Here is a 22916-nt window from a genome sequence, read left to right as displayed (position 1 = left end):
TTCCAAGATTCATATTCTACTATTAATAATACGTGCTACATGTATGTGTGGTTCAATACCTTTGCAACCTTCCACTGCAGAAAAGGGCCACATCTTTGATTGTCTCCAAAGTAGAAATCTGCAAGAAGAAAAACCGTCAAAAGGAACGACGTCGTAATAATAAAAGACATAAGTCAACTTTTTTGAATTTTGGAATCAACTGGCCTTACGCTTGCTGAAATGATATATTTGTCTTGAACCTTTGTGTATAACTTTATTTATTCAACTGTTGTTTACCAATGTTAAAATTTCTAACACGTTAATGAGAAACTATGTAATGTATCAAACAAAAACTGAGGAAATCTCAAATTTTCAAAAAGAGCTAGACCGGTACGTCGACAAGGAATGTTTCTGCTTTGCTTTCAAAACCACTCAAAATATCACAATCGGAAAAAAGACCCATTATAAAACGTTACAGATTAAATCTACTCTTGTATCTCATTGTCTTAGACTGCGAAAACATGTCGCTTAGTGAGTCATAATGGAATAATATCCTCATTACTTTATGTGTTTTATGATATTTTTTAAACACGCTAGAAACGAAAATGATATTGTTTGTCTCATTTTGTTGCTATACTGAATGCCAATGAAAACTCAACACTTTTTTTCAAAAATAAAATTCATGTTAGAAATGATAATCTTTCAAAATAAATTGTTCTTGAAAATGAACAATTCTAACAATAGATCGATATCAAACAAAATTGTTTCATTGTCATCTTTCAGACGCTATAGTTAAACGAAACATCCAATGTCGAATCATCAACTCACAGTCCTAACAAAACATGTTACAACCCCGTTGTGCAGCGAAATCTCCACAGAGCCGTGGAATTAATCATCCCGGACTTTTAATTTGATCTCGAGGAATGTTGTTCCACTTGTCCCGCATATCAAACTCAAGCTGACTTTATGATATCGGTGGTGGTTTTCATTGTCTAAACCATGCCCAATCTGGTGCAAAATTTGCTCGATCGGACCAAAATCGGGCGAAACACATGACTTTTGGCCAAGATGGGTGCCAAATGTCTATGTAACCACCACTGACGGTTTTTGGTACACAATGAATGATTTTTGGTCTACAGAATTTGACATTTACGCCTTACGGTCGTTTAGATGCCACTAAGGAAAGACTTTGGTGCTCTTTAACAATTTCTGCGCAAATGGTGCTTTACTGAAATTGCTCCAGAGGATCTACCGTGACCACCATTGAACACTCGTGACATTTGTACACCAATCAGAGTCAATATCGAATATGTTTAAGACCAAAGGTATCGGTCTGGCTGAGCGATTCTCGCATTGTGTACCCCGGGGTGTCGCTTATCATTAAATGATCTATTTTGGTTGAATTTGTGGATGATTTGGGTTATTGTAGAGGCTACAACTTCAGTCTTCTCGTAATTTATGCAGTGAAAGGCTTCATTGGATCATGCCCAAAACTGCATGTCGCTGTTTGTCAGAAAGTCCTAGCTTTTTCTCAGATGTTTATTGCAGTTTCCTTACAATAAGGGTGGGAAAATTCATGACATTAGCCAAGCTTTAAATGACAAAATCGTGAAATTGGTGCGTATGTTGAAAAGCGGTGAACTCGTTTTATGTCAGTTTAAAATAACCCTTACTTCGCATTTGTTCCAAAAATCACTCAACCTTAAAGTTGATGTCAATTGTCGTAAAAATCATTTTAAACCAACCATACAAAATTCTCATATAAATAAAATAAAAATTATAAGATTTTTTGGAAAAACAAAAGTGTTGCGTTTTCATTGGCACTCAATATAAATTAGTTACTCAACAAAATATGAAAATCTAAATAAAATAAAGAACGGAGTTATATGAGTTATATATATGCATATATTTTATTTATTCAAGGTATGAGAAAAATGGCTTAAATAAGATCTTTTTTCTTTAAAACTTTTTATTAATATCTTAAAGAATGAAGATTTCGGAGCAAATTTCAATGTGATTTCCATTATATTCCATATTTTTATGGTTTTTAAAAATACTTGCACTTATTTTCGTAATTTTCAAAGACATTGCTATTATAAACCTATGCTATGTGTTTCCCAAAATAATAATTGTAAAGGTGAGAGCGCTGACAATCTAGTTTTCAATATAATCAATATATGAGCTGCGACGGATAGGAATTGACCATGTGCAAAAGAACAGTTGTTACCCATTCGTTTGATGTGTTTGGACTTTTGATTTTGCCTTTTGATTTTTGATTTTCCTTTTTGAATTTTCCTCGGAGTTCGGTATTTTTGTGTTTTTACTTTTCAATACATCTGTTAACCTACTTTTGATTGACAAAATCCTATGCAATGTCTGTAACTTTTTTTAAAATAGAGTTGTTCTTAGAACACTACAATACAGACCAAAATTAATCTTTTATCTCGAATTCAAATGTTCCAAAATTATACTAAATCTTAAACATATACATGTGTACGTGCACTAGCATAAGGACGATTTCTATCCAACGCACTCATAATTTAGATGTTAAATACATGTGAAATTTTCAAATTACTCTGATTTAAACACAAAATTCTCTGAAACTGACATTATCAAGATGCTTGATTTCTTGATTGACAACATATTTGTTACGTTCGAAGGACGTGTTTTACAACAGACTGTCGGCATTCCAATGGGAACTAACTGTGCCCCTCTTCTTGTCGACTTATTCTTTATTATTATGAGGCTGACTTCATACAGCAACTACTTAGGAAGATGGATAAGATGTTAACAATATCATTTAACTCGACTTTCCGCTATATAGATGATGTTGTTTCACTGAATAACTAAATTTTGTGACTATGTTATATCCAATCGAACTAGAGATAAAGGATACAACAGATACAGTTGAGTCGGTCTCATATCTTGACTTCAAATTGAACTCATTACATCTAGAACTTGACAATGAGGGTCGGTTGAAAACAAAATTTTACAACAAAAGTAGCAACATTCCAGTAGCACCTGCATACGGGGTATGTATCTCCAAATTGATACTATATTTCCGTGCTTGCATTTCCTATCATGATTTTCTTGATAGAGGGTAGGTGCTCACAATAGCTATCAAAGGTACCAGGATTATAATTAAGATCGCCAGACGCGCGTTTCATCTATATACGACTAATCGGTGACGCTTATATCAAAATATTTCTTAAGTTTAAGAAAGCTATTACATAAAAAGTTCCAAATGGTACATTCTTTCGTAAATTTTACGGACACAATCACGAGTTGGTTGACCGTTATGGTATAATCGTATCACAAATGATATCGGATATGTTCCTTACGTCGTAACTACAATCCCTTCGCTTTCATCAATGTGACCTACCGAATTAAAATTAAGAATGTAAATAGGGCATGTGTCAAAGAGACAACAACCCGACCAAAGAAAAAACAACAACAGAAGGTCACCAACAGGTCTTCAACGTAGCGAGACTATTTACTGGGTTTGTTATAACATGAGTAACACGACGGGTGCCTCGTGTGGAGCAGGATCTGCATACCCTTCCAGGGCACCTGAGATTACCCCTAGTGTTAGGTTGGGGTTCGTATTACTTATTTTCTAGTTTTCTATGTTGTGTCATGTGCACTTTTATTTGTCTGTGTGTCTTTGTCATTTTTAACCATGGCGTTGTCAGTTTATTTTCGATTTTTAAGTTTGACTGTCCCTCTGGTATCTTTCGTCCCTCTTTTACAAAAAGTGTATACTAAAACGAAAAAGTTAAGTCTTCTTAATGAAAAAAATCGTATGTGTATAAAGATTTTTAATTGTTATTGATATAAATTAGTGTAAAAACAATCTTGTTTTTTTCCTTATGTGGTTGGTCTCTATTCCTTTCCGTTTTTACTTTGTGGACATTTTTGTTTGTTTTATAGTGATGCATATAATGATGGCTAGCATATTTACCCTATATTCCAAAATACTCGGGTTCTGTTTCTTCGATAAGTGTTGATAATTCTGCGACAAGTTTGTCTTTGACTGCAATCTGTGTTTGCTATGAAGTTGAGCACTCGAGCCTCACTATGCATAGAATATGTAGTGCGAGGACCTTTACCTATAAGATTGCAGTAAACTCGTTATTTTAACATTGTTTGTTATCATATATGTTATTTATCATAGAACGTAAAATTTGAAAAGTTGTAAAACAGATATTCTAATTTTATTAAATTGTTAAATGTTGTGTGGTTTATGTAAATATTTCATTGTACGTTTATGATTCACAATGGTTTACTGGGGATTCATTTATTTCCGCGGGTATTAATTTCCGTGGATTGAGAAACAACTGCATGTTCGTGGAGGTGTCATTTCGTGGTTTACCGAAGTCTACAGACGAGTCTTTAGAAAAAAACGTTATTTGTTGTACTTTTAATTTCGTAGTTCACCTGTGCCCACGATATCAACAAAAATTGGTATCCAACGATTAATAATGAATCCACAGTATGTATAAAAGAGAGATGCAACTACTCTTGAATTGTTAGTCAAAGATCTCTTACTCAAAACGTATCAAAATATTGCCTTTCAACTTGTTTTTAATGATTCACGGAAAGCAAACATATTTACCAAATTCGTTTTTGTCAAATTAACTTGAGTTTTATGGTTTTTTTATTTTAAAGGTCTAATCAACGTTTTCTTCAAATCCACATAATATATTAATGTTACGTGAATCAAATTTCGATCGTTTAACTTGGATTAGAAATTGTTTGAAACTTTAATGTAAAGGTGAAAAAGGTGTGAGCCAAGGCTCCGTGTTGAAGGCCGTACTTTAACCTTTAATGGTTTACTTTTTAAATTGTTACTTGGATGGAGAGTTGTCTCATTGGCACTCACACCACATCTTCCTATATATATTCAAATCATTTTTTGATTTCATTTTCGACAATCACACAAAGTAACAGATAAACGTTCAAAACTGAAATAAGAGTTCACCACTATATTCTATATAATATAAGCAGCCACAAACACAAGTTAACTTTTAAAATCTAAGTTAAAGATTTAACAGCGGAATAAAATCTTCAGTGCACATTTAAAAAGTCATATCTATCACTTCATTACAAACATTAAATAATAAGTTTATTCACTGATAGAACAGATCTAGATACAAAAGGAGTAGGTCCGGCAAGGGTCGATTTTGGCCTCAAATTTCAGGTTCGTCAATCGAAAGATTATTAACACTTTTTTAACACTTAAGTGTCTGTTTTAGTTGATTCAAGTAGTTTATGTGAAGGATTTCAATTAGTTTATGTGAGGGATTTCAATTAGTTTATGTGAAGGATTTCAATTCATTTAGTCACCTAAAAACGCTCCGATTCAAGCTTAAATATGAAAAATCTATCACATATATGCCCAAAAAAATCACTTTTATGATGGTTTTCGTCAATGATGAAATTGGCCGCATCCGTGTTCATCCTCAATATTTTTATATTTTATGTACTATCATCAAATACAACTTACTTTACATTATTAAGAATGAACACGAATGCGGCCACTTTCATTTTAGACGGAAACCGTCTAAAATTTAACAAAAAAGCTTAAATTGTGACGATTTCAGTAATTAAGCATGACTCAAGGATGCTAGTACCCAATAAATGTAGATTGTATTGTCAAAAACAGCCCAAATTTATGTAGCAGAAGCGATCTACTTCCCAATAAATAACTAAAAGTTTACATTTTAACAATTTTATAAAACTGCTAAATTTTGGGGCCAAAAAGGGGTCTTACTGGACCTACTCCTTTCTTTAAATAAATGAACCTGTTCTAAGTCAGGAATCTGATGTACAGTAGTTGTCGTTTGTTTATGTAATATATACGTGTTTCTCGTTTCTCGTTTTGTTTATATAGATTAGACCGTTGGTTTTCCCGTTTGAATGGTTTTACACTAGTAATTTTGGGGCCCTTTATAGCTTGTTGTTCGGTGTGAGCCAAGGCTCCGTGTTGAAGGCCGTACTTTAACCTATATGGTTTACTTTTTAAATTGTTACTTGGATGGAGAGTTGTCTCATTGGCACTCACACCACATCTTCCAATATCTATTCAAATCATTTTTTGATTTCATTTTCGACAATCACACAAAGTAACAGATAAACGTTCAAAACTGAAATAAGAGTTCACCACTATATTCTATATAATATAAGCAGCCACAAACACAAGTTAACTTTTAAAATCTAAGTTAAAGATTTAACAGCGGAATAAAATCTTCAGTGCACATTTAAAAAGTCATATCTATCACTTCATTACAAACATTAAATAATAAGTTTATTCACTGATAGAACAGATCTAGATACAAAAGGAGTAGGTCCGGCAAGGGTCGATTTTGGCCTCAAATTTTAGGTTCGTCAATCGAAAGATTATTAACACTTTTTTAACACTTAAGTGTCTGTTTTAGTTGATTCAAGTAGTTTATGTGAAGGATTTCAATTAGTTTATGTGAGGGATTTCAATTAGTTTATGTGAATGATTTCAATTCATTTAGTCACCTAAAAACGCTCCGACTCAAGCTTAAATATGAAAAATCTATCACATATATGCCCAAAAAAATCACTTTTATGATGGTTTTCGTCAATGATGAAATTGGCCGCATCCGTGTCTATCCTCAATCTTTTTATATTTTATGTACTATCATCAAATACAACTTACTTTACATTATTAAGAATGAACACGAATGCGGCCACTTTCATTTTAGACGGAAACCGTCTAAAATTTAACAAAAAAGCTTAAATTGTGACGATTTCAGTAATTAAGCATGACTCAAGGATGCTAGTACCCAATAAATGTAGATTGTATTGTCAAAAACAGCCCAAATTTATGTAGCAGAAGCGATCTACTTCCCAATAAATAACTAAAAGTTTACATTTTAACAATTTTATAAAACTGCTAAATTTTGGGGCCAAAAAGGGGTCTTACTGGACCTACTCCTTTCTTTAAATAAATACACTTGTTCTAAGTCAGGAATCTGATGTACAATAGTTGTCGTTTGTTTATGTAATATATACGTGTTTCTCGTTTCTCGTTTTGTTTATATAGATTAGACCGTTGGTTTTCCCGTTTGAATGGTTTTACACTAGTAATTTTGGGGCCCTTTATATAGCTTGTTGTTCGGTGTGAGCCAAGGCTCCGTGTTGAAGGCCGTACTTTAACCTATATGGTTTACTTTTTAAATTGTTACTTGGATGGAGAGTTGTCTCATTGGCACTCACACCACATCTTCCTATATCTATTCAAATCATTTTTTGATTTCATTTTCGACAATCACACAAAGTAACAGATAAACGTTCAAAACTGAAATAAGAGTTCACCACTATATTCTATATAATATAAGCAGCCACAAACACAAGTTAACTTTTAAAATCTAAGTTAAAGATTTAACAGCGGAATAAAATCTTCAGTGCACATTGAAAAAGTCATATCTATCAGATCATTACAAACATTAAATAATAAGTTTATTCACTGATAGAACAGATCTAGATACAAAAGCAGTAGGTCCGGCAAGGGTCGATTTTGGCCTCAAATTTCAGGTTCGTCAATCGAAAGATTATTAACACTTTTTTAACACTTAAGTGTCTGTTTTAGTTGATTCAAGTAGTTTATGTGAAGGATTTCAATTAGTTTATGTGAGGGATTTCAATTAGTTTATGTGAATGATTTCAATTCATTTAGTCACCTAAAAACGCTCCGACTCAAGCTTAAATATGAAAAATCTATCACATATATGCCCAAAAAAATCACTTTTATGATGGTTTTCGTCAATGATGAAATTGGCCGCATCCGTGTCTATCCTCAATCTTTTTATATTTTATGTACTATCATCAAATACAACTTACTTTACATTATTAAGAATGAACACGAATGCGGCCACTTTCATTTTAGACGGAAACCGTCTAAAATTTAACAAAAAAGCTTAAATTGTGACGATTTCAGTAATTAAGCATGACTCAAGGATGCTAGTACCCAATAAATGTAGATTGTATTGTCAAAAACAGCCCAAATTTATGTAGCAGAAGCGATCTACTTCCCAATAAATAACTAAAAGTTTACATTTTAACAATTTTATAAAACTGCTAAATTTTGGGGCCAAAAAGGGGTCTTACTGGACCTACTCCTTTCTTTAAATAAATGAACCTGTTCTAAGTCAGGAATCTGATGTACAGTAGTTGTCGTTTGTTTATGTAATATATACGTGTTTCTCGTTTCTCGTTTTGTTTATATAGATTAGACCGTTGGTTTTCCCGTTTGAATGGTTTTACACTAGTAATTTTGGGGCCCTTTATAGCTTGTTGTTCGGTGTGAGCCAAGGCTCCGTGTTGAAGGCCGTACTTTAACCTATATGGTTTACTTTTTAAATTGTTTTTTGGATGGAGAGTTTTCTCGTTGGCACTCACACCACATCTTCCTATATCTATATACATGTAAAAATTGAAGAAGACTTAAACATACAACCTGGGTGTTTCAAATGATATTTCAAAGAGAGTTTTGTTCACTATTGTCGTCCATTGAAAAGACAATAATATACCTGTTACTATTAAGATATGCTTGTATCTGTCTGTGCTACGGTCTGCTTTCACTTGATCCATCTCATTGCTCGTCACACGCTTCGCTTTAACAAGGTACCGCCTATAAGGATGAAGGTAATACCCGCCATAGTAGTTGAATACGTAATCGGTCATGTTTAAAACTTTTTTGAATATTACTTTCTTATCACAGATTAATTCGATATACAGGAAAATTTCAGAAAACGTCCGTCGTGAATTTGCATACAGGAATAGATCTGATACTTGAATAGGTGCTACGATAAATTCATCATCCATAAACATTGTGGATCCGACAGTACATAGTTGGAATGGATCTTCCACTGTAAAAAAATATTACATTTTATTATAGAGTGGATAAATTAGTCAAATCTTGAAAAAAAAATTTAAGAAGACCGCGGTACTAAATTTTGATACATGACTGTTGTACAAAGTTGAAGATGTATGGGGCAATGATTGCAAACAGTGTACGGAGAAAAGAATGTTTCACCCCCCCCCCCCCTTTTCCTGTTTTTTTTTTACCAAATTGCACTACTAAAGTTTTGTAAATGATACATTTTTTCATATTTCAAAAGTTGAATTCTGCTCATAGTAGGAAAAATCCAAATTGAAAGCAACGGAAGGGACTTTTTATAAACTACTTAAATAAATATTGTCAGATTTCGATTATGCAAATGTATGGATTAAACCTAGTTTACCACTTATTTGTATAATACGTGTATATAGTTCAATATATAAACAAAACAAATATTAAATATGTATGATACCGAATTCAGTTTCAGAAAATATTCAACATATAGTACAATAGAAACCAAATGTCTGAACGCGAATCGATATGTGTTGTGTAGACAATGAGTAGATATTTTTTTATGATATTATCTAATCAGAATTACCATATTCCAAATGAGCTGATATTTCGCTCTTCTGTTGGTTCAAACTAAATAGTTGGTTTATAGCGCTTGGTATTGGTTGAATCGAACATAAAAGATGTGTAGCTTCATTTCCGAGCTTTTTTAATCTGTAAAACAGTGATTAATTTATATATTCAGGATCTATTCTATGGAATAACTTATCAATATTCCTGAAAAAAGTATAAATTAAGCTCAATTATAAAATATTTAAAAAAAATAATCGTTGGAAGAAAACGAAGTCGCGTAGCTTTGTGTGTATATTAATATTCACAAACATACTTAAACATTGAATACTATTGAGGGAATTAGAATGATGTCGATACTATAAGAATTCATAATTTCTACCTGTTTTGAATATTGTATATTTCAAAACAATTTTTATTGTATTTTTCTTTTATGTTGTGTTTGTTTGATTGATTATTTTTAACTTTTTTGTATGATATATTCCATTGCATTTTATGAGGGCCAAAGCCTTTGGCAAAGGGAAGTTAGTGATATAGCTAACTGCATTACCCCTTCAAGAATTATTACTATTCTTATTATTATTATTATCAGTAGTAGTAGTATCAATATTTTTTTTTTTTCATTGACATTTTAACATAACAAATAATAAAACACCTTTCATTTTATGTCTTCATTAAGATTTATGTTATTCAAGTGTGGCAAAAAGAGTGTATATAAACTCATCATAGATACCCGGACCAAAAATTCATATTTACGCAAAACACGCGTTTTGTCTTTAAAAGCCTCATTAGTGACGCTCCAATCTTAAAATGTGGACGGTTTAAGTAAAATCCAGTTTTATAACTATCTCTCATTTATAAGTTCATTATTCTGCTAGAATATAATTTTGGGGCTCATATATTTTTTGTTGACATACCTACTAATAAAAGAATGTATATATTTAAAAGAATTCATATGATTTTTTTTATATAGAGAACGAATACCAAGTATTCAGCTAAACTTTAAAATAAATACCGTTAACATTTGTTTTCAAGTTACAGAACTTGTACTTCTTTAATATTCATGAAATAAAATACAGTCATGACGTTTCATAATTTTACATTTACACATGAGCTTAGTTTTGTTTCCTATGGGATAATACTGACAGATCTTTCAAAATAAATTTTGTTAAAATGTATTTTATATAAACATGCATAGAACATTTTGTACTTACTTTACTTGTGCATGTGCGAGACTGGTAACGACCTGTGATAGAAAATGTTAACTTAAGTTTTAAATTTTGTGTTATAACTGAATGTTCTGATGACATATTCATATTAATATTATTTCAAATTTCAGAAACTGCAGCCAAACCACTAAAAAAGGGGGAGATAATGAGTTGTATAAGACATAAATAGTATGTATAAAATTCAGTGGACATGTTGAATCAACAGAAGTCAACCAGTAGTCAACATTTCGGTGTTGTCATGGATACATGTATCAATCATGTGGTCATTTTTATAAATTTCCTTTTTTACAAAACTTTGAGTTTTTCGAAAAACTAAGGATTTTCTTATTCCAGGCACAGATTACCTTAGCCGTATTTGGCACAACTTTTTGGACTTTTGGATCCTCACTGCTCTTCAACTTTGTTCTTGTTTGGCTTTATAAAATCAAATGTCCATGTTAGCGTCACTGATGAGTCTTATGTAGACGACACGCGCATCTGGCGTACTAAATTATAATCCTGGTACTTTTGATAATAAATTAAAGTCCCTAACTGCTTACCCTTCCGGAGCACCTGAGATAATCCCCAGTTTTGGTGGGGTTCGTGTTGCTTTTTTTTTCTAGGTTGTGTCTTGTGTTCTGTTATTTATCTGGTCGTCTTTTTTGTTTAGCCATGGCGTTGTCAGTTTATTTTATATCTATGGGTTTAACTGTACCGCTGGTAACTGTCGCCCCTCTTTTACATGCAATCCTCTTTTAAACATTAGAATAAAACACGTTCACAAAGTTTAAAGAGATTTTTTAAATTCAATGATACTAAATTAAAAGGTTACTCAAGCTCGGGTGCATTTTTTCATTTCGATCTTCATTTTTTTAAGTCCGTTTAACAGCGCGATCTTTCACTCAAAATTTGTTCGTTTTGAATTGAAGTATCTTTAATTGTCGGTTATGTTGCTAAATATTTTAAATATGAATTACATTAAATGTGCCTAGTTCCCGTGTTGTGTTTGACAATGTCGTGGTTCTAATTTGAAGAAAATAACTTATATCTATATATTTCATATTTATATTAACATGCAAATGGGCTTTGCCCATTGTTAACGTCCGTACGGTGGCCTATAGTTGTTAATGTTTGTGTCATTTTAGTCTTTTGTGGATAGTTGTCTCATTGGAAATCATACCACATCTTCTTTTTTACATAGATCATTTTGGAACTTACTTTTATTGTACATGTGCGACATTATTTGGCTGAAGATAATGTTTAGCGAAAGTGACGTCTATGTGATCATCATTTGGTCTTGACAAAAGTAAACTTACAAAAAATTACAGAACAGTTAATTAAAAAAAACCTGATATTTATATATTCATAAAGACTCTTATCAATTTGTTTCCCAATATGTATTGAAATATAATATGCTTAGTTACAGTCATTAAAGATTGCATATTTTAGCGTTAATATTGAGTCACTGATAAGATCTTTGCGTCGGAACTAAACATATTTATTCTAAAAACAGTTGTTGACATGACACGGGTTATGTTCTTCTCATATATGTTATGATGGTATGATACTAAACCCTTAACGGGAAGGATTGTGCCTGATGTTCATATGATGAAATCAGAATCTTTCAGTTAGTTTAATTGAAGTCTGGAGCTGGCATGTCAGTTAACTGCTAGTAGTCTGTTGTTATTTATGTATTATTGTCATTTTGTTTATTTTCTTTGGTTACATCTTCTGACATCAGACTCGGACTTCTCTTGAACTGAATGTTAATGTGCGTATTGTTATGCGTTTACTTTTCTACATTGGTTAGAGGTATAGGGGGAGGGTTGAGATCTCACAAACATGTTTAACCCCGCCGCATTTTTGCGCCTGTCCCAAGTCAGGAGCCTCTGGCCTTTGTTAGTCTTGTATTGTTTTAATTTTAGTTTCTTGTGTACAATTTGGAAATTAGTATGGCGTTCATTATCACTGAACTAGTATATATTTGTTTAGGAGCCAGCAGAAGGACGCTTCCGGGTGCGGGAATTTCTCGCTACATTGAAGACCTGTTGATGACCTTCTGCTGTTGTTTTTTTATTTGGTCGGGTTGTTGTCTCTTTGACACATTCCCTATTTCCATTCTCAATTTTATTAAATTCCTTCACCATTACAATCCAACATAATTTACTTCATAAAATATTAACGTTGTTTTACTTACACTAAAATTTGTTTCGAATGAATCATCTTTGTCGATATAACTTAAACTTTCACACATTAATGAAGCTTCTGCGTCAATAAGCGAACCATACTTCTTCTGACCTTCACTATTCTGCAAAGAATGCTCATCCAAAGTCTATAAATTAAATAAAACTACATTCCAGGTAAGCAATAATGAGTTGAAATCTTAGTCTAAATAAGGTTCATGTCGTTTTTTGTCAGAGTGTATTGGCTAAATATGTCATACTCTCATTTTTTCAATCATGGTTGTGCCTGTATGTATACTTGTCTATGTTCCTTTTCTGTTTGCATGTAGGACGTTGATTCTCTAATTATTTTTTTTTTTTAAGAAAATAAAGTTTAGAATGGAAATGGATAATGTATCAAAGAGACAACAACCCGACCAAAGAGCAGAAAACAGCAAAAGGCAACCAATGGGTCTTAAACACAGCGAGAAAATCCCACACCGGAGGCATGCTTTAGCTGCCTCCTTAACAAAAATGTGAACTAGCTCAGTGATAATGAACGTCATACAAGATTCCGAAATATATAAATGAACTAGTTGAAAACATACAAGACTAACAAAGGCCAGAGGCTTCTAACTTGGGATAGGCGCAAAAATGTAGGCGGGGTAAATGTGCTTGGCAATCATACCACATCTTCTTTTGTATATATATTTGTGAGATCAGAACCCTGACCTCTTACCTCTAGTCAATGTAGAAAAATAAAATCTCATCAATACGCACAAAAAAAACTCAAGAGTAAAAGAGGCCCGAGTCCTATGTCATAATAGGTAACTAAAGAAACTAAGAAAGATCACAATGGCACATAAATCAACAAATAACTACTCGCAGTTACTGACATGCCAGGCAGCTTCAGACCTCAATTAAACTGATTAAATTACTGTGTCTTCATCCTATAAATATCTTACACAATCCATGTCATTAGGGGTTTAGTATCATACGATCATGTAATATGCGAAAAGAACATAACCCGTACTATGCCAACAATTTTTTTTCGAATGAATAGGTTTATATCTGATGCAAAATAAGTGAATCAATAATAAAGCCAAAATAAGCCATCTTTAATTATCTGCCAACAGTATCGTTATAATATCCCTTCTTCAAATGCCTGTTTTAATGTTTGGTTAGCTTTATATGTGAATGCTGACATGTTTGTGCTTTTTTTTTTTTTAAATATTACAATAAAAGATTAGATGTGATGTATGAGATTCCCCTGCAGGCTTCTTTTTTACTACTTCTAAAGGTTAAATATTAGATAGGGTGACTGTGCTTCTTTCGGAAATCTGTGACATTGGTGTAAACAGTCCCATGGATTTCTTTGTCTTTTACAGAGAATGACTTAAAAGGTGTTAAATATAAAACTCATCATAGATAACAGGATTGAAAATTTATATTTAAGCCAGACGCGCGTTTCGTCTTCAAAATACTCATCAGTGACGCTCGAATCCAAAAATGTTAAAATGCCAAATAAACTACGAAGTTTAAGAGCACTGAGGACCAAACATTCCTAAATGATACTTTTAACTTTATGGGATCTTTTTAAACGAGAAAGGTCATTTAGATAAATAGCGCCTAGTTTCAGCAACGTACTGAATACCGCAGCCCGGTTTGTTTTATGTGATTAAATGGATGGTACTGTTAATTTTTTTCAAGTTATACATGTATCAGTTTCAAAGTGTAAGAAAATACGGGGACATGTAAATCAATTTTTGGCATAAACTTATCGATTGATGGGTTATTACTATTTTTATTGATAAAACAGTAAGCGAATGTAGTTTTTTTAGATATTCGATTTTGATGATTGAGCCGTGTAGATACCCTTTGAATGAGTTTAGGATTTAGTAATTTTCTTTTTCTAAGCAACAGTTTTGTTTTTTGTTATCCGGATTTTTATTAAAAGAAGCAGTCCATAATATTAACCAGTACACATAAATTGTAGAAGTAAAAATTATAAAACTGTTCAGCTAAGGATATAAAACGTTATCCGTCATCAAGTACTCGAAAAAATACGTTTACAAAACTTGAGAACAAAAAACAAAAGACAGAGTTTATAATAACATGAACGGTACCAATTCTGTTGCACCAGATGCGCATTTCGACAATACATGTCTCTTCAGTGATGCTCGTGGCCAAAATGTTTGAAATCCAAAGCTTATATAAAAATGAAGAGCAATAATCAAAAAGGTCCAAAAAGTATAGCCCAATCCGTGGAAGGAATCAGAGCTTTGCATGAGGGAGATACATTTCTTAATTTATAATAATTTCTCATATGTTCTAACAGCAAATTTTAATGACACAAAAAAAATCATGCCGCATTTTCATGCCACTACCGAAGTACTGGCTACTTGGTTGGTGATACCCTCGGGGACTAATAGTCCACCAGCAGAGGCATCAACCGAGTAGTAGTAATAACATGAACGGTGCCAATGTTCCTGCACCAGATGCGCATTTCGAAAATACATGTCTCTTCAGTGATGCTCGTGGCCAAATCTTTTGAAATCCAAAGCTTATATAAAAAATAAAGATCAATAATCAAAAAGGTCAAAAAGTAAAGCCAAATCCGTGGAAGGAATCAGAGCTTTGCATGAGGGAGATACATTCCTTAATTTATAATAATTTCTCATATTTTCTAACAGCAAATTTTAATAACACAAAACATCCGTATTTTCATGCCAGTACCGAAGTACTGGCTACTGGGCTGGTGAAACCCTCTGGGACTTATAGTCCACCAGCAAAGGCACCGACCCAGTGGTAGTAATAACATGAACGCATACAAGGCGTGCATTGTCACTTTCTAGATATAAATCAAGCATACTAGACTCTTTATGTTGTATACTTTGATTCAAATTAGATGGAATATATGCGTTCAATATATTCACCAAAAACTGTACAATATTTAATGAGAGGACATCATCTATATAGTTGAACGTGAATTAAAGAATAATGATAGCTTTTTTCAGTCGTCCTAAGGAGCGCGTGTATAAAGTAACAAGTGGTAAAGATGAAGTGCACAGTTGGTTAACATAGGAATGTCGATTGTTCGTTAATAAACACATCCTCCCAAAGTGTAATTTATTTCAACTTCGAAGGGAGGGATAAACTTAAAACTTGATTTCAGAGATAATAAAGTTTTAAATTAAACGTAACATTTATTGTAAATAAAAGACTTTTTTGCTGGAATTTCTGATAATATTGATTTTATTAATGCCATGTGTGTAAGTAGGCATTTCTTTGTTTAAGTATATCAACATAAAGTCAAGGACTGCAACATGGTCAATGCATAATCATCTAATTGCATTATCTGATTGGTCAGTTATTGAGATCGGTGATTAATATCAAATTTTTACATGTGCTAGGACATGCGGTCATTCGCCTTTGTTTTGGGAGAGAGAAAAGATCGTTTTTGAATTTTATCTGAAAACCCTTCCATTTCCCTTCCTTTTTAGTGTTATCATATAGGACATTTATTTTTCTTTAAACATGAATTAATTACAATATTCATTTAGTGTTTATATAATTTGTAAAGACATATGTTGGTGGGTTAATTTTTCAACTCACTTTTATTTTTATTTTCATTTTTATGATGTTTATTTCGTTACGGTGTGGCACTTTTTCAACCCCACCTTTGCTTATTAAATTCATTGTCATTTATACAGTACTATTATAATTGTTAGGGTGTAAGTTGCAATTTAAATTAATTTCTGAATAAATGAAATTTTACTCACTTGTGTTTTATTAACAGCAAACATAGCTCAGACTCTTTGATCTGGGTCATTTATACAAGGTTTTCTCGTTGTTATCTGTGTCTAGGAACATTAGTTTACAAAAATAATGTTTAACAAAATGTCGAAAAATCCAAAATACACCTAATAACGTATCATTTGCCTTAAGCCTTAAAGTTTTACTTAAGAAATAATGTATATAAGAAGGTATTAATATACCATAACATTTAAATAATTGTTACCTTATCTAGATGTTTTAGTATCTTGTTTTCTTCGTCAATAAGAAGATGATGAAATGATATGAATTCTTGATGAATTCGTTCTCGTTGAATTAATGCCTGAAACTGGAAAATAATAACAATATTGGATAATATACTTAATGTCGAAATGTATCAATAACATTTTCTTGAATAGAAAACACACAAAAAAGAGGGAAATATTGGGAAAATCTACATATATGTGTAGCCTCCTTTCCCTATAGCCAACTGCATTTTCTCTAAACTTTTTGATAAAGTGAGACATTTTTAATGCGGTCCTCTTCAGTTATGTTACTTCGTCTCCGTTAATGTCATAATAATGTTCAAAAACAATGACGCTCCCCTTCTGACAGTCACACCTGGTTTATTTATAATGCAGTGCTATCGATCCTGCCTTTTTTATTTGTTGTAATCTCTGTCCTGCCATTTTACTCATTTCGGTCGGGTCATTTTTTTATTACCTTATCCTGATATTTCTTTTTACATAATTGTCGTCTTGCCTTTTTGTTTGCAAAGTGTCTCATCCTGCCTAGTTTCCTCAGACCACTAACAAAAAACAGTGAACAAATTAAAAAAAAATACAAAACTAAGAAAGGCTCAAATCATTTTCTACATATAGTTTTTAAGCTTTTAAATCATGTTGGGTTTTTTCCTCTCCATAATCTTACTTGAGATTCTTGTTCATTTTGTTGAAGTTCTTGGAAAGCTTGATCTAAAATCTGCAAACAATTTTTGCTGTCCCTTTGGATTTCTGTCTTCTGTTTTTTCTGTGGAATCAATACATATCAATAAGCATTAAAATTTTGCAAGGCTTAATTTTCACAACAATTCTTGAGAGAAACATTCTGTAACGTGAGGAAAATATTGCAACAAGTTAAATTCAATCGTACAATCTCTATACTGGCAAATGTGTGTGACCAAGAATTCGTTTCATTGAAAAAATACCGCTAGCAGTTTATACATTTTCGCTACAATTTGTAATAAATGAGTTTCATTGTCATGCATTGTTTATTGTTACCAGAGACAAATAATCGATAAGTGATCTTCCACGTATTTTTTTAAAAAGTGTAAAACATTTCTACAAAATTATCAAATAAGGTTATGAAAATAGTGAAGCACATGATACATGTTCTTCAGCCATGTTCGAGTAGAACAGTTTGAACAGAACCAGTTTGGGCATAGAAACTTTCGAGTGGCCGACTTGTCCGATAGCTTTTCTATCGACACCCAGCATGGAATAATAAATGAGGTCATTCTCAAATCAGATTGAACTTTTCAAAGAATGCTTATACAAAATTAATTCGGCTTCAAGTCATTTTTCTGTAGATGCTCCTCTTCATGATGAAATAGTTCCGAACATATGATCTTAGCTGGTCTTTCGAACATATTTTCTGTAGCTTTTTTTGCATGATGTTCGTAGTATTTGACGCTCTAACTTTTGTGGGTCTGTCTCATGTATATGTGCAAGATTTCCACTCAGACAAAAATGATATATATATTAATCTTAAATATGTACGATCAATATGTGTTCAGGTAAATTGGCGCAAATGAGTTCCGAAAACTGGCGCAATTGATACATTTGAAAAAAAAATGGAGCAAATGATATATCTGAAATACAGTAATTGGCGCAAAAGGAGTGCTGCTTGTTAATGAGACACTCAATTCAGTTAATTCATTAAAAAGCATGTTTTTTTTTTCATATTTGATATTATTATAATAAGATTAAAACAATGCGACTTTCATTGACATTGTTTGTCTCAATATTTTTTTATTGCTTGTCACTGAACAATTTAGACTAAGGTTATAAGCTTTGTTATAAATGTTTCATTTTATTAATAACTTACCTTTTTCTTTGATACGATCAGTTTTAAACTCTTTAACTGATGATTTATACAAATTTCCTTACTGAAAATGTTTATACATTTTTCACATCTTGATTTTTTGCAGTCCATGCACCAAAATTTCCAAACTTCGTGATGACTTTCACAAAGGAATTTACTATGCAGTTCTTTTACATGATTTCGTTGATCATCTAGGTTTGGAAAAGATGTAACTTCAGATCCAACATGAGTAAAATTATTCAAACCTGTTGTGGTTGATTGAGATGAATTTGAAACTTGTTTGGTTGGAGAACGTCCTGCTTTTATCTTAATAATTTTTCGTTTTTCTTTTTTATCGGATTCAACGTGTCTAGAACTAATAGCCTCAAAATTAAAGACTGTTACCTGAGATTTTGAATGTATTGATACTTCTGCTTTTTGATCTGTGCTTGTTTCTATATCAATACACACTTTGTTTTGTTTGTCAATAGCATCAAATGGAACATTTATAGTAGATAACTTGTCATCTCCTTCATATGTGTTCTTGGTTAATGTGTCGTTAGACTGAAAATTTCCAAAATATTTCGCAAATTTATTTGATGTTTTTTTTATTGACGTTGTATTAGAGGTATGAGCATGAGCTTCAGCTTCATTTCGTTGCTTGTTTTTCAACTCTTCAGAACCATCCAAAGAGTTATTAACGCTTGTGTCATCCTCCTCTCCTTCCATATTCATCGTATCATTATTCTGTTCTAGGTCTTTATCTGACAATTTAAGTAAAGCATTAATCCCTGTTTGAGTTTTTGATAGTCCAGTTTGCTTATTAATAAAACATTCATCGATCAGTTCATGTTCATTGTCCTTCTCATTTACATAGTTATATACACATGTTGGTTCATCACCTATGTCATTTTTGTCTGTTTCAAGTTCATTTGCACTCGTCGATGTTATCTGTGACGATGGCTTAATGTTACTGTCCGTTTCAAAACTGATCGTGTTTGGTACACAATTTTGTACCGTTTTGGAAGATTCTCTTGATTGACGAAATGAAATAAAAGGTTGTGAACATTCTTCTGTCAAATGCTTTAATTCGGCACTAATATCGTCTCTATTTGCCACAGCCTCGCATTCCCTGTTCGTTTCACTTTTTATCTCGAAAATGTCTTTGTCTTGTGCTTCACATTTGCCTTCAGTTTCACTTGTATATTGCTCTTGTGAAACGTTGGTGTTTATATTAGGATCATAACTAGATGACATATTTTCATTTGGTAATGCATCTTCATTATTAAGTATTTCAACCGATTCTCGTACGCAGGAAGTCTTATCAACTTTTTTGCTTTCATCTGGGTTGTATTCTGCTGATTCAAATGAGCGCTGTATATCAGTATCTATCGCATTAGGTTTTTCTTTACTAAAAGTATCAGCTTTTTCCTCTATATGATATGTTTCTTTTTTAAACATCTTTTCAATTTCATCGTTGAGTTCATTCAATTTTGACAATTCCTCATCAAAACTTGATTCGCTATATACATTTTTACCATCAACTGGTTCTAAATCTGAGGGCGCAACCTTTTTGGAATCACAGACTCCAGTAGCAATTGCTTTGATGTTATCTTGCTCAGAGCATTCATGCTGTCTTTCATCTTCAACAATACTTGTCTTAAATTTTGTTCCTTGTGATTGTGATCGCAACGAAACTTCAACTTCAAAATCGCTATTTTTTTCTGCTAAAAACTGAGTTTCCACTGCAGTCAATTCAACCGGTTCTAGTTTCGTTGATTTGTTTGCTTTTTCGACATCTTTCTCCTTCTGATTGTTGATATTATCTGTTGCACTCTCAAAATCAAAATCAAAAGCATTTGAATTTGTAGTTTCACACATTGAAATGAGCGTCTTTTCAAGCGATGCTGCTTTATTGGTCATTTCGTGTTATGTGAAGCTCGTTCATGTATCTAGTAGTATGCCTTAACGTCGGCCGGCTGTAAATTTAGAAAGTTATCATTTGTTATTTGATAGTGTCTATATATAGACTGTTTTATTGTAGATTAAGTGCAAAGGGGGCATACAAGGAAATAAACTCATCATAGATACCAGGACTAGTTTTTATATACGCCAGACGCGCGTTTTGTCTACAATAGACTCATCAGTAACGCTCGAATCCAAAAAAGTTAAAAAGGCCAAATAAAGTACGAATTTGAAGAGCATTGAGTACCAAAATATACATCTTGAATGTGCTTTTATTTTGGCATTGCACTAAGTCATTCCTAATTTTATGATGATTGAATGGCCTCTCAAACGACCACTTACAATTATTAACACTGTTTCTAAATGGGTTCTTTGGCGTACATATGTGAAGTGGGTCCTCTCCTTACACGAGGCATCGCAATGTCAGAGCATTTATACATCCAGCATTCTCGAAGGGACACGTTTAGCAGGCATTTTGGAAATTTTATAGTCCTGTCAACCCTTGGATTCGAAAACATTTTGTCAATTTATGGAACCTGTTCTATGCATAATTTTTGCAAGATACCGGTATATTTTTGAAAATCACATTTGATAGGTACTTTGTTATCTTTTTCATCCCCAAAAAAAGTCCCTGTATGTATTTTCCGTTTCTATAAAAACTTATATATCACGATAAAAATGTAACGTACCTGTTCAATATACTTTGACAGATCCAGAAATGTACACATTATTCTAAACCGAAACTAGATTTGATTTTCGGAAAACCTTTAAACTATATAATACATGTAGATATTACAACGCAATTTTCTATTTAAATAGTTTTAGATTACTTGTTCATTGTAATATCGTCAAAGTGTTTGAATAGAAACAATAGGCAGCATGTGAAATAATAAGTTAGAAAGAGCTGTTCACCTGAAAACATTCTAAAGTATGTTTCCTGAATGATTTAAGAAGAAAACTCATATATGTACATATTTTTTTGGAACAAAGATAAAGATATGTTTAATATATAAACTTACAAGGTCATGTATTTCTCTGACTGTTTATGACGTCTTTACACTAAATCCATTGGATATTGGATGTGTACGGATTGATAATTTAGTCTTAGATGTACGATTTTTTTTATTTATATAAAACTAATTTAGAAGAAGTTTCCTTTGATTGAATTTATGGCTTTCCAAACAATAATTCATCAACATGTTTTCCGTATGCAGTGAACTCTTAGTGACCTTTCTCGTAACAATCTGGCGATTTTTATCAATACGCAATACGCATCGCTCCGTCATCGAAATAAACCATATCTTATTATACATGTCATACACGTACTTACCTCCATATCCATGCTTATTTATTGTTTACTTAGGTGACAATAGATCATATTCGACTTCGAAACACGACGATCCGATGGATAAAATTTGTAGCAGATTTTTAACTGGTTCAAACGTACTTAAGGTTTATGTACCCTTCTGTAGCCATTTTTGTACGAATTTTTCAAACCTCAATTGTTTCAAAACTACAGATATAATGAATAATAGAGATAGGACATTAAGTACATATTCCAAGGGGAAACTTGATGCAAAGCTTTTTTTTTTACTGTTTCATTGCATTTGATAGAAAAAGAGGACTTTGTGGCAAATAATTCAAGATTTATGTAGAAAATCCACAGCCTTTAATACCGAGATTTTTGTTTTAAAATTTGAAACATAACTTACTCACTTGATATTCTATGATGTGCTAGTGTTTATTTTTTTACAAAAAGATCTAAGCAACCTGTAAATTCCAAAACACCTCGTGCTGAGTCACTAAAGTCGAGCGCACCCTAAAAGGTGTACTTGATTTTGGCCATATTCATATTTATTTTAACCAATAACTACATTTATAAACTTGTTTTAAGGAAATCAATGCTAGCACTGCATGCAATAATCCTATATCTTTCAGTCATAAAATTGCCAAATATGAGAGTACAAGGATAAAGGCTGTGGATTTTCTGTAAAAATCTTGATTAATTTGCCACAAAGTCCTCTTTTTCTATTAAAAGCAATGGAATAGTAAAAAATAATGCTTTGCTTCAAGTTTCCCCTTGGAATATGTACAAAATGGTCTATCTCTATTATTCATTATATCTGTAGTTTTAATACAATTGAAGTTTGAAAAGTTCGTACAAAAATGGCTACAGAAGGGTACATAAACCTTAAAATATAACTATTTCTGTGACTGTATCCTACATTAATTTGTAAGATCCTCTATGATAGATAATTCATCTGATCTGTAATGTTCCATCATTATGCCTCATAT

At 32.4% G+C, this 22916-nt stretch overlaps 1 protein-coding gene across 4 annotated transcripts in view; it reads right to left on the bottom strand.

The window, feature by feature from the left end:
* The window catches only part of LOC134716041 (uncharacterized), a 28503-nt gene extending 7092 nt beyond the window's left edge, over positions 1-21411 (bottom strand). For all 4 annotated transcript variants that reach the window (XR_010106825.1, XR_010106826.1, XM_063578726.1 and 1 more), the window contains exons 1-10: positions 21311-21411; positions 18681-20635; positions 17505-17603; positions 16822-16923; positions 12836-12970; positions 10645-10676; positions 9450-9574; positions 8541-8879; positions 3941-4088; positions 60-118 (exon numbers count right to left, since the gene is read on the bottom strand). Coding sequence is in view for 2 of the 4 variants with exons in the window: in XM_063578726.1 (XP_063434796.1) it covers positions 60-118; positions 3941-4088; positions 8541-8879; positions 9450-9574; positions 10645-10676; positions 12836-12970; positions 16822-16923; positions 17505-17603; positions 18681-20579 (2938 nt within the window). In the remaining 2 variants the exon portion in view is untranslated. The remainder of the gene's footprint in view (positions 1-59; positions 119-3940; positions 4089-8540; positions 8880-9449; positions 9575-10644; positions 10677-12835; positions 12971-16821; positions 16924-17504; positions 17604-18680; positions 20636-21310) is intronic.
* Between the last annotated feature and the right edge of the window lie 1505 nt (positions 21412-22916).

The sequence above is a fragment of the Mytilus trossulus genome, chromosome 4, assembly GCF_036588685.1.
Source record: "Mytilus trossulus isolate FHL-02 chromosome 4, PNRI_Mtr1.1.1.hap1, whole genome shotgun sequence".
In the NCBI taxonomy this organism is placed as follows: domain Eukaryota; kingdom Metazoa; phylum Mollusca; class Bivalvia; order Mytilida; family Mytilidae; genus Mytilus; species Mytilus trossulus.
The sequence above is the reverse complement of the archived record's forward strand: the minus strand, read 5'-3'. Positions and strand labels throughout refer to the sequence as shown.